The following is a 13814-nucleotide window of genomic DNA, read 5'->3' as shown; positions in this document are numbered from 1 at the left end:
TGCAGGTCTAGGGCTTGTTGGCAAAGGGGGAGAAGTGGCATCAGGCTGCAGGGTGAGGGCTGTACTGGTGTAGGAGGGTAATCCAGGGTGTGTGTGGGGACACATGTTGATCTGTGCAAGTGGCCTCAAGATGGTGAGGGCTGAGGAGGCAGTCTCCAGAGGAGATGAGGCCAGATGGACATGTGAGGGTGTGTGTGTGAGAATGGGTGATGATGTCCCTTGAGCTGGCAGTGAGTGAGATAGCAGTGAATGTGTGATGGGCTTGAGAGTGTGAGTTTCGAGTGATGAGATGGTTGCCATACCTTGGCTGTATAGATGAGATCATTCATCCTCTATCTGCACTGGATGGCCAACCTCTCCTGTGCAGCATTGGCACTGATCACCACTGCCACCGCCTACCAAGCCTGGTTGGTCACACCGCTGCCCATCCCATGGCCAGACGGGGGGGGTAGAGGACATTGCGGCAGGGCTCTGTGGTCTCCAAAAGACGTTTCAGTGAAACGTCATTAAACCCCAGCTGCAGTTTTTTTTTGTCTTTTGTGCACATCTTCCCTGCAGCAGCCCTGGGCTGGAAGCACTGAGATGTATGCGCACGCCTGCACTTTAAATATGGTGCCCGGCGTGATGAAGCAGCGAGATGATGGCATGGCGGGCGAATAAGAGCCCGCCCGCCATTGAAACAACATGTTTTCCGGGATTGCATAACTAATGCAGTGGGTTTGGGATAACATGGCTTGAAAACCCACCATTGCGGCCACTACCACAGTTAGTGCAAATCTGGGACGGTTCCACCCATGATGTTGCAGTATTTGCCCACTAGTTTTAACTCCTAAATATGTCAGAGGAAGTTATGGCTTGCACATTCAGGAGTAAGTGAATTTTTAAGGGCCTAATAACTTTTAAATACTGCCAAACAACCTGATAATTCTCGAAGGGTCATGAGGACTCGAAACGTCAACTCTTTTCTTCTCCGCCGATGCTGCCAGACCTGCTGAGTTTTTCCAGGTAATTCTGTTTTTGAACCTGATAATTTAGTTTTACAAGCATACAATTCCATTCACTCAGACTTTGAATATTTTTAGAGATTTTAAAAAGGATTTTTAAATTTTCTCTTTGTCTCTTATCTCGCTCTCTCAATCTCATCTTTTTCTCTGTCTCTTTATTTCATTTTCTATACATAATTTTATATTGAATTCAATATTCTAATTTAAAGCTCCTGGCTTAGACTGTGTGTGCCTCAGTCAGGATTTTTCAATCTGGTTGGTTGAAGTGACATGTTTTCTTTTCCCTACTCATACACGCCACAGATCCCCTCTAGAGGGTGCTATAGAGGTTCCCAATTGCTCCCCAAAAACCTACATAAAATCTGTGGGCAGCATAATGAACGGTGAGCACTGTTGCTTCGCCACTGACCACAAAGTTAGGCCACCCTGCACTTACCTCCTGCAGGTGACAAACGGCCATCAGCTGTTCGTATTAAGTGTGTTATTTTTGTTTTTCTGGCCTTGCGCTTTTGGCTGCCAACGAGGGGTTCTTGTGTCACTGGTGTCAGCGGGCTGCTTGGAACTGATGGAGCACGATCCACCTTCTCCGTATGTTCCTCAGAGTTCGTGTCTTGTGGTACTATGGCTGAAATATAAGAAACAATTAAGTTAACTTCCCAACACTTCAGTAGTATCTATGGACATAAAAAAGACTGCTCTGTTAGTTTGTTTAGAGAATACTGTAGACGTCTATTTTCAGTGCCAAGATATTTATGTCTTCCTCAACTGATCTACCTCTACCAATTTGTTATTAGTTTATGGAGCACTTTGGACCACTTTGAAAGTGCTCTACATTGCTAATAATTTTTACGTAGTGTCTCCAATTGAATAAATGGCTTGATCTAAAAGGTACACATTATGTACATATTAAAAGGAAATTCAGTTCATTGGCTAAATGTTTTTTAAGCATAACCACATCATCTAATTCCATCACTATAAAATATTGATGCCAGAAATTTGTGGAATATTTTTCCTAGCTTCCAGACTGATATTAAAATCCTTCTATATTAATCCATAACAACACAAACACATGTCAGAAACAAAGGATTGTTACAGCAATGAAATCTGTAGAATGAGATGAGAAGCCATAGGTAGTGTGAACAACATCAGTGACCTTGATACAACTAATTATAGATAAACACATAACTAGCTGGATGTTTAGAACTTGCTTTGTACTTAATTCCTTCCTATAAGAATTTCCAGTGCCAAATTTAAATAGAAAAGCATATCACAATGGCTAACAGAATTGAATTTAATATGTGACGGTATAAGTACATTCCAAATCTCACCAAGAGATAGTAAGATCATTTTCATACTTAGGGCTTTATTCAGTACATTATAAGGCTGAGTTGCTGAATGATTAAATGACAGTTGTTTCAAAGATTTGCAATGGTGCTTTATGGTAAATAAATGATGTGTTTACTAGATCCAGTGGAATATTCAAAATTATTAAATAGCTATCCAAACTGGAGGCTATGACATTATTGAGGTCATTAGGCTTCACTCTATTAGAAATGGAATGTGTATTTTTGCAGTAGAATCTGCATATTTAAATTCTACCCGTAATGCAGAAGCCAATGGATTTTAAACAGCAAACGTTTTTATCATTAGGTTCCTGACACTAGAGAAAGCTCAGGTTAAATTCCAAGATCGTTTTATAATGGTCTAGTCTGGCCTATATTATCCACATGTGAGACACCATGCTTCTTAATATTAATTACTGGTCAACACAGACTAAGATACCTTGAAAGAATTTTATTGCAGTAATCCATTTACTGGCTGTTCCACTTGAAAGTTATTGTAACTTGTTTCGTAGTTAGTATAATTTATGATTATGGTAATATAAAGAGATTAACTGGATATGATTGCCGTGGATTTAATTATATTCCAACAGACTGCTATGCTACAATATTCAACCTAACAGCCTCACTGGGGCACTTAGGCCATTATTTACAAATTTACATGCATGATTTCGTATGTGTAACATCCTCTGGGAACAATTAAAATGTTTTATGTGCTTATTTCCATCCATGCTTCGTTATGTGAATATCTGCAGTTACAGCTCTTATACAGAAGCTAGACAGTGCAATATTTCTGAAAGGGTTCAAGAACTGGGGCCACATCTTCCCTTACCCCATTTCTCTCCATCAAAAAAATTTCTACTAAATAGCAAAATTAACCTTTATTTGTACCTTTTTCAGTTAAATGGTGTGTGTTCTTTTGGTGTTTACACCTGCTGACTATTTTCTGAGATGATCCTAAAAAATATAAATAAAAATATAAAAAAAATAGAAAATGTTGGCTTTAACCAAACGGGTTCCTAATGCTAACAGAATAATGGCAAACCCATAATCTGTTCTAACTGATGGAAAATGAAAATACAGATACACCTTAGACTATTTAAATCAGTGTTAGACTGCTGGCCCACTGGTCACTTTCAGTACAAGGACAGTATACCTGCTAACTTCCATTGTAGAATTAATATGGTGGGGGAGGAGGGGGTGGGGGGATGTTCACAAGAGTGGTGGGAGTGGCCAGGTGTAAATATACTCATTTAGTTGATTTTGAATAGCTCTCAGGAACGACACAAAACCAAGTGCTCTGATTACATCTGCCACCAAAGCGGCTGGTGCTGCAGAAAAAAAAATGGACACTGTCTGAACTTAATTATTGAGAACAAATCTCCTGAAATTAAATACATGTCCTTGCTCCTGTGTTGTCACAGACATAAATCAATCTTCCATAACGTTGCTTTTCACATTTAATAATAACAAGCTTCTATTCTACGTTAAATTTTCCTACCTGAACTATTCAACATTTGAAGACCTGTGACTAGTCAAAGTGTTCAGTAACAAATTTGTTCATCATTGCACTAAAGGAAGATTGTTCCATGCAGAACCTACCAACACCATTGGTCATTCCATGAGATAGTCACAAAAAAGAAAGCATCAATTATCAAGCTCAAGGTTGTTTGATTACACTCTTACCTATCCTATCGAAACCAAAATGTCTCCAGAAATGACTTTGTTTCTCATCCACTGGAGCCCCGACCCCAGGAACCAATGTGGATATTTTCTTCCTAATCCACATTTTTCCCATCATCAATATCATCTGAAGACATGGGGTAAACTTCCATATAGTAATATCAATTATAAGGCAGCTGGCATTTTCCATATGAACCAGGTGAAAAATACACTGTGTACTGGCATATTGAAATAAAGTAGGACTCATACGCTTTTGAGTCTGATTTCAAGCTTCTATAAGTTCAAGTTTATTACATTTCTGTCAGCACATACATGGACTCAATGTTAGTTCTGACCTTGCAAGATCTTTGTTAGGAACTTTTCAGGTATTTCTGGTGTTCTATTTAGAATTGTATCTTACTTCACCCTTGCCCTTTCTTCCTCCATGCTAGTTGGCATTGTAAATGGCTCTCAGTCCTCAGGTACTATCCCCTTCCCTTTCTAAACCTCAATCATCACACCCCACCCCCTCAAAAAATAACCCTCACTGTGCTCTTAATCTATTGTTTCATCTCTACTTCGCCTTCCTTGACTATATTGTCACCTCTCACCTTTACCAAAAACCCATGCTTCAATCTCTCCAATTAGGTTTCTGTCCCTGCCGTATCAGAGAAACAACTTATATCAAGGTCAAACATGATATCCACTACAACAGTGACAGTGGTGTACGATCCCGTCTCGCCCTGGTCAGCCTCTTTGCAGTCTTTGGCACGGCTGACCAAACCACTCTCCTTCAACACCATTCATCCATTATCAAGCTCAAGGTGGTTTGATTACACTCTTACCTATCCTATCAAAGCCAGAATGTCTCCAGAAATGACTTTGTTTCCCATCCACTGGAGCCTCGACCCCAGGAACCAATGTGGATATTTTCTTCCTAATCCACATTTTTCCCCTCATCAATATCATCCAAAGACATGGGGTGAACTTCCATATAGTAGCGACACTTAACTCTATCTTTCCACCACCCCTCAACCCCACAACTGCTTCTGTGTTATCAGGCCGGTTATCTACATATGAACATATATACGAACAAGAAAGAGTAGGCCACTCAGCCCCTTGGGCCTGCTCCGCCATTTAATAAGATCATGGCTGATCTGATAGTAACCTCAAATCTGCATCCTGCCTACATCCAATAACCTATCACCTCCTTGCTTACCAAGCAACTATCCACCTCTGCCTTAAAAATATTCAAAGACTCTGCTCCCACCGCCTTTTCAGGAAGAGAGTTCCAAAGACTCACGACGCCATGAAAAAACATTTTGCCTCAGCTCCATTTTAAATGGGCGATCCCATATTTTTGAACCCAAGTTCTAGATTTTCCCACAAGAGGAAACATCCTCTCCACGTCCAATCAGATCACCTCTTGCTCTTCTAAACTCAAGCAGATACAAGCCTAGCCTGTCCAACCTTTCCTCATAAGACAACCTGTCCATTCCAGATACTAGTCTGGTAAACCTTCTCTGAACTGCTTCCAATGCATTTACATCCTTCTTAAGTAAGGTGACCAATACAGTATACAGTACTCCTGATGTGGCCTCACTAGTGCTCTGTATAACTGAAGCATAACCTCCCTACTTTTGTATTCAATTCCCCTTGCAATAAATGATAACATTCTGTTAGCTTTCCTTATTATTTGCTGTATCTGCATACTAACCTTCTGCGATTCATGCACTAAGACACCCAGATCCCTCTGCATCTCAGAGCTCTGCAATCTCTTACCATTAGATAATATGCTTCTCTTTTATCCTTCCTGCCCAAATGGACAATTTCATATTTTCCCACATTATACTTCATTTGCCAGATCTTTGCCCACTCACTTAACCTATCTATATCTTTTTATAATCTCCTTATGTCCTCTTTGCAACTTGTTTTCCTACCTATCTTTGTATCATCTGCAAATTTGGCAACCATCCCATCCATCCCTTCATCCAAGTCATGAATATAAATTGTAAACAGTTGAAGTCCCAGCACTGATCCCTGTGGCACATAGTTTGATACATCTTGCCAACCTGAAAAAGGCCCATTTATGCCTACTCTCTGTTTCCTGTTAGCCAGCCTATCTTCCATCCATGCTAATATGTTATCCCCTGTACCATGAGCTTTTATTTTCCACAATAACCTTTGATGCGGCACGTTATCAAATGCCTTCTTGAAATCTAAATACAGCACATCCACTGGTTCCCCTTTATTCACAGCACATGTTACTTCCTCAAAGAACTTCAATAAGTTGATTAAACATGATTTCCCTTTCACAAAATCATGTTAACTCTGCATGATCACCTTGAACTTATCCAAGTGCCCTGCTATAGCTTCTTTAATAATAGCTTCTGACATTTTCCCTATGACAGATGTTAAGCTAACTGGCCTGTAGTTTCCCACTTTCTGTCTCCCTTCCTTTTTGAATAATGGAGTTACATTTGCAAACTTCCAATTTAATGGGGCCTTCCTCAAATCTAGGGAGTTTTGGAAAATTAAAACCAATGCATCAACTATCTCACTAGCCACTTCTTTTAATTGAATACAAAAGTAGGGAGGTTATGCTTCAGTTATACAGAGCACTAGTGAGGCCACATCAGGAGTACTGTATACAGTATTGGTCACCTTACTTAAGAAGGATGTAAATGCATTGGAAGCAGTTCAGAGAAGGTTTACCAGACTAGTATCTGGAATGGACAGGTTGTCTTATGAGGAAAGGTTGGACAGGCTAGGCTTGTATCTGCTTGAGTTTAGAAGAGCAAGAGGCGATCTGATTGGACGTGGAAAGGATGTTTCCTCTTGTGGGAAAATCTAGAACTTGGGTTCAAAAATATGGGATCTAGGATGAATTCCATCAGGACCCGGGCATTTGTCAGCCCACAGCTTCAGCAATTTATTCAGCACCACTTCTCTGGTGATTGCAATTTTCCTGAGTTCCTCCCTACATTCCATTTCCTGATTTATAGATGCTTCTGTGATGTTACTTGTATCCTCTGTAGTGAAGATTGATGCAAAATACCTGTTTAATTCATCTGCCATCTCCTTGTTTTCCATTATCAATTCTCCAGACTCACTTTCCATAGGACCAATGCTCCCTTTGTTAACGTGTTTTTTTTTAAAACCTTATGGAAACTCTTACTATTCGTTTTTATATTTCTGGCTAGCTTACTCTTGCACTCTAATTTTTCCCTTCTTATTAATCTTTTAATCATCCTTTGCTATTCCTTATATTCTGTTCAATCTCCGGACCTTCCACCTATCTTCGCACAATTATATACTTTTTCTTTAAGTTTGATCCTATCTTTAACCTTTCTAGTTAACCACGGTTACTTGGACATTTTCTTACTTGTTGGAAAGTGTTTATTCTGTGTTTTCTGAAGTAACCCCGTAAATGTTTGCCACTGCATCTCTATTGACCTATCCCTTAAGCTAATATGCCAATTCACTTTAGCCAGCTCTGCTTTCATGCCCTCATATTTGCCCTTATTTAAGTTTAAAAACATAGTCTCAGACTCAATCCTCTCTCCCTCAAACAGAATGCAAAATTCAATCACATTATGGTCGCTGCTACCTAAGGGCGCCTTCACTATGAGGTCAATAATTAATCCCATCTCGTTGCACAATATCAGGTCTAGTATAGCCTGCTCTCTAGTTGGCCCCAGAACATGCTGTTCTAAGAAACTATCCTGAAAACATCCAATGTACTCCTCATCTAGGCTACCTTTGCCCATCTGACTTTTTCAGTCTACATGTAGATTAAAATCTCCTATATATTTAACGTAAAGGCAAAATACTGCGGATGCTGGAAATCTGAAACAAAAACAAAAAATGCTGGAAAAACTCAGCAGGTCTGACAGCATCTGTGGAGAGAAAGTCTGTTTCTCTCTCCACAGATGCTGTCAGACCTGCTGAGTTTTCCAGCATTTTTTGTTTTTGTTTGTGTCAAAATCTCCCATGATTATCGCCATGCCTTTCTGACAAGCTCCCATTATTTTTTCCTTTCTGCTCCACCCTACTATGTGGTTACTATTAGGGGGTCTGTACATGATTCCCACAAGAGACTTCTTCCCTTTACCATTTCTCATAACTACCCAAACCGTTTCCACATCCTAGTTTCCTGAACTTAGGTGATCCCTCTCTACTGTGCTAATACCATCACTGGTTAACAGTGCCCCCACCCCCTGCCCACTCCCCCCCACCCCCCCCCAACATTTTCCTCGCTTCCTGTCCTTCCTAAATGTCCTATACCCTTTCATATTCAGGTCCCAATCCATGTCCTCCTGTAGCCATGTCTCTATAATGGCTATCATATCAAACTTATTTATTTCTGTGTGCACTCTCAGTTCATCTGTTTTGTTTCAAATGTTCGTGCATTCAGAGCCTTTAGTTTTATCTTTTTATTGTTTTTATAACCTCTCACCCCATCTGTTGATTTACGATTAGATTTGTACTCTCTATCCCTTCCCGTTACGGTCTGTTTTTCATTTCCTGTAATAATATCTTTCTCTTTGTCTCTACTCTTTAATTTACCACATCTTCCCAAATTTGATCTCTTGCCCCCACTACTTAGTTTAAAAGCTTCTCTACTTCCCTTGTTGTGTGGCTCACAAGAACACCGGTCCCAGCACGGTTCAGGTGTAGACCATCCCAATGGTACAGATCCCATTTTCCCTAGTATTGGTGCCAGTGCCTCACGAATTGGAACCCACTTTTCTCGTCCCAGGCTTTGAGCCACGCATTCATCGCCTAATCTGATTTTTCCTGTGCCAATTTGCACGTGGCTCAGGTAATAGTCCAGAGATTATGACTTTTGAGGTTCTGCTTCTTAATTTGCTGCCAAGCTCCTCGTACTGACTGTGCAGAAACTCCTTCTTTGTCCTGCCTATGTCACTGGTGCCAACATGGACCGCCATGATCGGGTCCCCCCCTCCCACTGTAAGTTCCTCTCCAGTCCCAAGCAGTTGTCCTGAACCCTGGCACCAGCAGGTAACACAACCGTCTGAACTCACGCTCTTTGCTGCAGAGAATGGTGTCTGTCCCTCTGACTATAGGGTCCCCTACTACCACTACGTTCCTTGTAACTCCTCCTACCTGAATGGCTTCCTGTACCACGGGCCAAGGCCAGTTAGTTCATCCACCCTGCTGCCCCCACTCTCATCCAAACAAGCTGAAAAAACCTCAAACCTGTTGGATAATTGCAAGGGCTGAGGCTCCTGCATTCCTGCTCTCTGGATCCCCTTACCTGTCCCCTTATCTGACATCCAATCTTGATTGATTTGAACCAGTTAAATATTAGGAAGGCCGAGGCCATCATCTTTGTCTTACATCACAAATCCTGTACACTTGTCACTAACTCCATCACCCTCCCAGCCAGTCTTTGATTGAACCAAACTGTTTGCAAAAAGATTTTTGACCAAACCTTTGAAAACCTTCCCTAATCTATCCTCCTTTGGCTAGGCAAATATTTGTATCCAATTATGTCGCTGTAGAGCACATCAGGACTTTCTATGTTAACAGATGCTATATGAATACAAGTTGTTGTTGTTTCCCTTCTTTCGAAACATGTAGGAATCCAGAAAGCAACTAAACATGTCTAATTGAGGTACATAAGTGCAAAAGCAAAAATACTGTGGAAGCTGGAAATCTGAAATAAAAACACGATAAATACTCAGCAGGTCAGGCAACATGAGTGGAGAGGGAAACAGAGTTTATGGTTCGGGGTTGTGCAACTTTGGAACACTGTGCCTCAGAAGGCGGTGGAGACGGGGGTCATTTAAGGCGCAGGTAGATTGATTCCCTTGCCTAGCAAGAACCTAAGGTTATCGGGGTAGATGGGAATGTGGAACTCGAAATACAAATAGATCAGCCATGATCTTATGGAATAGTGGAGCAGGCTCGAGGGGCTGAATGGCCTACTTCTGCTCCTACTTTGTATTTTCCTATGTATGTCGGTGATCTTTCATGATCGACCTGAATGTTAACTCCAATTCCATCTCCACAGACGCTGCCTGACCTGTTGAGTATTTCAAGCATTTTCTGTATGGTATTCAAGTAGCCTGAAATCTACAAGGGCTTTGGCAACCACTAGATGGCATGTTTACTTCTAGACATCCAGCATTAAAATACATCTAGGCTACTTTATATCCTGCTATCCTACCTTTATCACTTTTTTGTTGCTCAGTGGATCCACTCCTATTCTTTTTCTTTTTCCTTGTCACTGTTGTGTTCTTGCGGTCAAAAGTTACTGGGCTATATTGTGGAAGGCTGTTGAATTTCTTTGCAAATTCCTGCTCTAGATTCCCCAACCTGGAAGGCAAAGAATAGAGTTCTCAAATGCATTATTTTGATGGTCTTGGTCATCCACAAGTTTTAAGGTTTCTCCTTCAATGCCAAATTAAACCAGGTGAACTTTGTTGGATAGAATGGCCAGCACAGGGTGACAACAGAACAGGCTGTACGGTAAACAGAGAGTGCAAAAGTTGGGAATTTTGTGCAAGTGGGAATTTGGTGCAGAGGGAAAAGGAGGTGCTGCTCTTTGCTTCCAGTGTAGTGGTTCGTGTAAGCTTGCTATATATAGTATGTATTTAAAAACTTTTGTCCAGTTTTTGGTGCTTAGTGCAAGGAAGTGTGTAGAAAAGATAAATACTTACAACAACCTAAAAACAGGGTATAAATAATCCAGACCACGATGGCAAGAACAGCTTGTGTGTCTGGACTGTAATATGTAGGAGTTAGTGGGCACAGAGACTATCTGAGTGATCACATCTGCAGCTGATATCTCCATCTTGAATCTCTGGGGCTCAGAGTTATTGAGCTGAAATGTACGTTGGAGACACTCGGACACAGGGGAGCAGTATCTGGGTAGTTTGCTCCAGACTTTGGTCACACCTTGTAGAGAGACGCAGGTTCAGAACGGGGTTGGTGTGGCTGATAACATGTAAGAACAACCCAGATACTTTCACAAGGTCCCTCCCTTGCAAAATTGCATGTTAATTGTGATTTACAAAAACTAGAAGGATGTGTATTAAAACTAATAATGCTAACATGAAAAATGTAAAAGACCTAGGATTGAAGAGGGTATAGGCAGAAGTGAGAAACATAATAAAACACTGGCAGAATTTTTCCATCCCTAAACAAATCCTCAATATTACTCAGTTACGGAGGACAAAAACAGTTTATGTGAACACATTTTGAAATATTCTTGATGGCAGAATATTCTGAAAAACCAAGTACTCTTTAATAGCTGACACATCATCCTAGCAGATAAAATATCAGGCTATCAGTCACAGTTAAAAGTATACAGACAAGAGACTTAATGGTGTCATAGGTATAATCCTTTCTTTCAAGGTCCACTGAAAATCAGATATCAGTGATGAGTACATTTTATAATAGTAGAGTTTGCAAGACAGACACAAAAGACTGTTCTACACACAAAACCATTAGCTAAACATGAGTGAATGGCAGACAGGCTGCCAGGTTAAATCCCTAACATGAGTGGCAGGGAAAGCAGAGAAAGAAGCTGGATTTCTTACCCAAGAGCAGATTCATCTTTCTGTTTCAACTTCTTCAACTTTTTGGTTCCACTGGTCCCAACATTTGAAAATGGCCAATCTTCCTCCTTCCAACATCCCTCATGGTCAGATGAACCTCCCTTCCCTGAGGCTTTCTTACCTAAAAAAAAATGTAAATACATTTCTGTACCATTCTGTGAAGACTCCAGAAGTTGGATCTATATTCCACCATGCAAATTGAGAGTAAGCCATCAGGCTCCTTCAGAACCCAATTCTTACCCCCAGCAATGAACTAGCTTACATCTTTTCAAGATCAGCTTCTCCAAAGTTCTTTTCTGTAACTAACTGCTTAAATAAGGGAAATTTATATTATTAAAATAAGAGTTTCAATTTGCCATTATTCCAAATTGTGAATTTATTTGACAATTCATTAGCAAACCTTTTGAGCCATGTATTCAATGGGAAACATTAACTACACCTACCACCCTGCATTTTGAACTGCACAAAATCATCAGCTACACTACAGTTTGAGATCTGCAGTCCTCCATGCAATAAGACAAGACATCTGACCTTATTCCTCACAGTATCTGCCTGCCAGCTGCCAGTTCAGTCACAGGCCAGAGACTGATAAACAAAGTGCACCCCCTATGTGAATCGTGCCTCTTTTCTCCCAGCTGCTGAGGTAAGCATTAAAGAATACCTTCATTTCCAGGGATTCCTTTGGCAGCCTCCAGATCACTGATCTTAGCAGAGCTGACAAAGTTAAAATCTATACAGAACGCTCCCTGTCTCTTCAAAAGTGCTCATCTGCTGATGAGAGGTGAGTTTAAACAGGCAGTTCCACAAACATCAGGTTACAGATGTTATCACTGCAGGTGAATATATATTCCCTTTTAGATCTTACCTCTGCACAATGGGGACAATTGTTGTTGTTTAGTTATCTGGGTAGCTCACACAATCCTTAAAAATGTATTTATTCAGAGGATATGAGCAAGGTAAGGTCACCATTATTGCCCACCCTTAATTGCCCTCAAGGTGGTGGTGAGCCAACTTTATGAATTCTAAAGTGATGGTACTGGAGGGTGTTCCAGGATTTTCATGCAAGTTAATGAAAGAACGGTGATATATTTGCAAATTAGTACGTTGACTGACTTGGAGGAGAACTTAAAGGTGATAGTATTTGCACGTGCCTACTGTCCTCGTCGTTCTAGATGATAGTGGGCCTGGGTTTGGGAGGTGCTTCAAAGAAGCCTTCGCAAGTTATTGCGGTGCATCATGTAGATAGTACACACTGCAGCCACCTATGGTGGAGGGAATGAATGTTTAAGGTGGTGGATGGGGTGCCAACCAAGCAGATTGCTTTGTCCTGGATGTCATCAAGCTTCTTGTATGTTGTCGTAGCCACACTCATCCAGGCAAATGGGGAGAATTCTATCACACTTCTGACTTGTACCTGTGGAGGGAAGGTCATGAAGCAGCTGAAAATGGTTGGGTGTAAGAAACTACCCTGAGGAACTCCTGGGGCTGAGATGATTGGCCTCCAACAACCACAACCATCTTCCTTCATACAAAATAAGACTCCCAATCCTACCAATTTCAAATTTACTGGAGTTCCTTAGTGCCACACTTAATCAAATGCTGCCTTGGCATCAAGGGCAGTCACTCTCACCTCATCTCAGGAGCTCAGCTCTTTTGTCCAAGATTGAACCAAGGCTGTGATGAGGTCTGGAACCCAAACTGAGCATCAATGAGCAAATGCCGCTTGATAGCACTGTTGATGACACCTTCCATCACTTTACTGATGATTGAGAGTAGGCTGCTGGGATGGCAATTGACCAGTTTGAATTTGTTGTGGACAGGATATACTTGGGTAATTTTCCACTTTGTTGAGTAGATGCCAGCATTGTAGCTGTATTGGAAGAGTCAAGCAGTTTATAGTTAGTCAAGCAGTTGCATGAGGGAAGCAAGGGGCGGCTGAGTAAATGGAGGCAAATTATGCTTGTGATGACTTTTGCTGATGAGTGTGGAGTGAGCAAGTAATAAACAGTGTGCAGCAAGTTAGGAAATCTTGATTCTTTGCCACCTGGGGGTTGACTTCATTACCTTGAATAAGTGAATTTTCACTGTAATGTTTTGTGTCTTTACAACAACTTGTATTTACATAGTTCCTTTAACATTGTAATAAAAAGCCAAGGTGCTTCAAAAAAGCTTTATCAAACATAATTTCACACAGAACCACATAATTATCATCTTAGGAC

General features: G+C 40.9%; 1 protein-coding gene across 10 annotated transcripts in view; it reads right to left on the bottom strand.

The window, feature by feature from the left end:
• Positions 1 to 13814, bottom strand: part of LOC121290509 (HMG box transcription factor BBX) — a 204268-nt gene that overhangs the window by 15158 nt on the left and 175296 nt on the right. For 9 of the 10 annotated variants that reach the window (XM_041210947.1, XM_041210951.1, XM_041210952.1 and 6 more), the window contains 4 exons: positions 11578 to 11716; positions 10203 to 10351; positions 3236 to 3301; positions 1441 to 1629 (listed from right to left, as the gene is read on the bottom strand). In XM_041210947.1, the coding sequence (XP_041066881.1) occupies positions 1441 to 1629; positions 3236 to 3301; positions 10203 to 10351; positions 11578 to 11716 (543 nt within the window). The remainder of the gene's footprint in view (positions 1 to 1440; positions 1630 to 3235; positions 3302 to 10202; positions 10352 to 11577; positions 11717 to 13814) is intronic. The other variant, XM_041210954.1, reaches the window with a different exon arrangement.

This window comes from Carcharodon carcharias, chromosome 18 (assembly GCF_017639515.1).
Source record: "Carcharodon carcharias isolate sCarCar2 chromosome 18, sCarCar2.pri, whole genome shotgun sequence".
NCBI lineage: Eukaryota > Metazoa > Chordata > Chondrichthyes > Lamniformes > Lamnidae > Carcharodon > Carcharodon carcharias.
The sequence above is the reverse complement of the archived record's forward strand: the minus strand, read 5'-3'. Positions and strand labels throughout refer to the sequence as shown.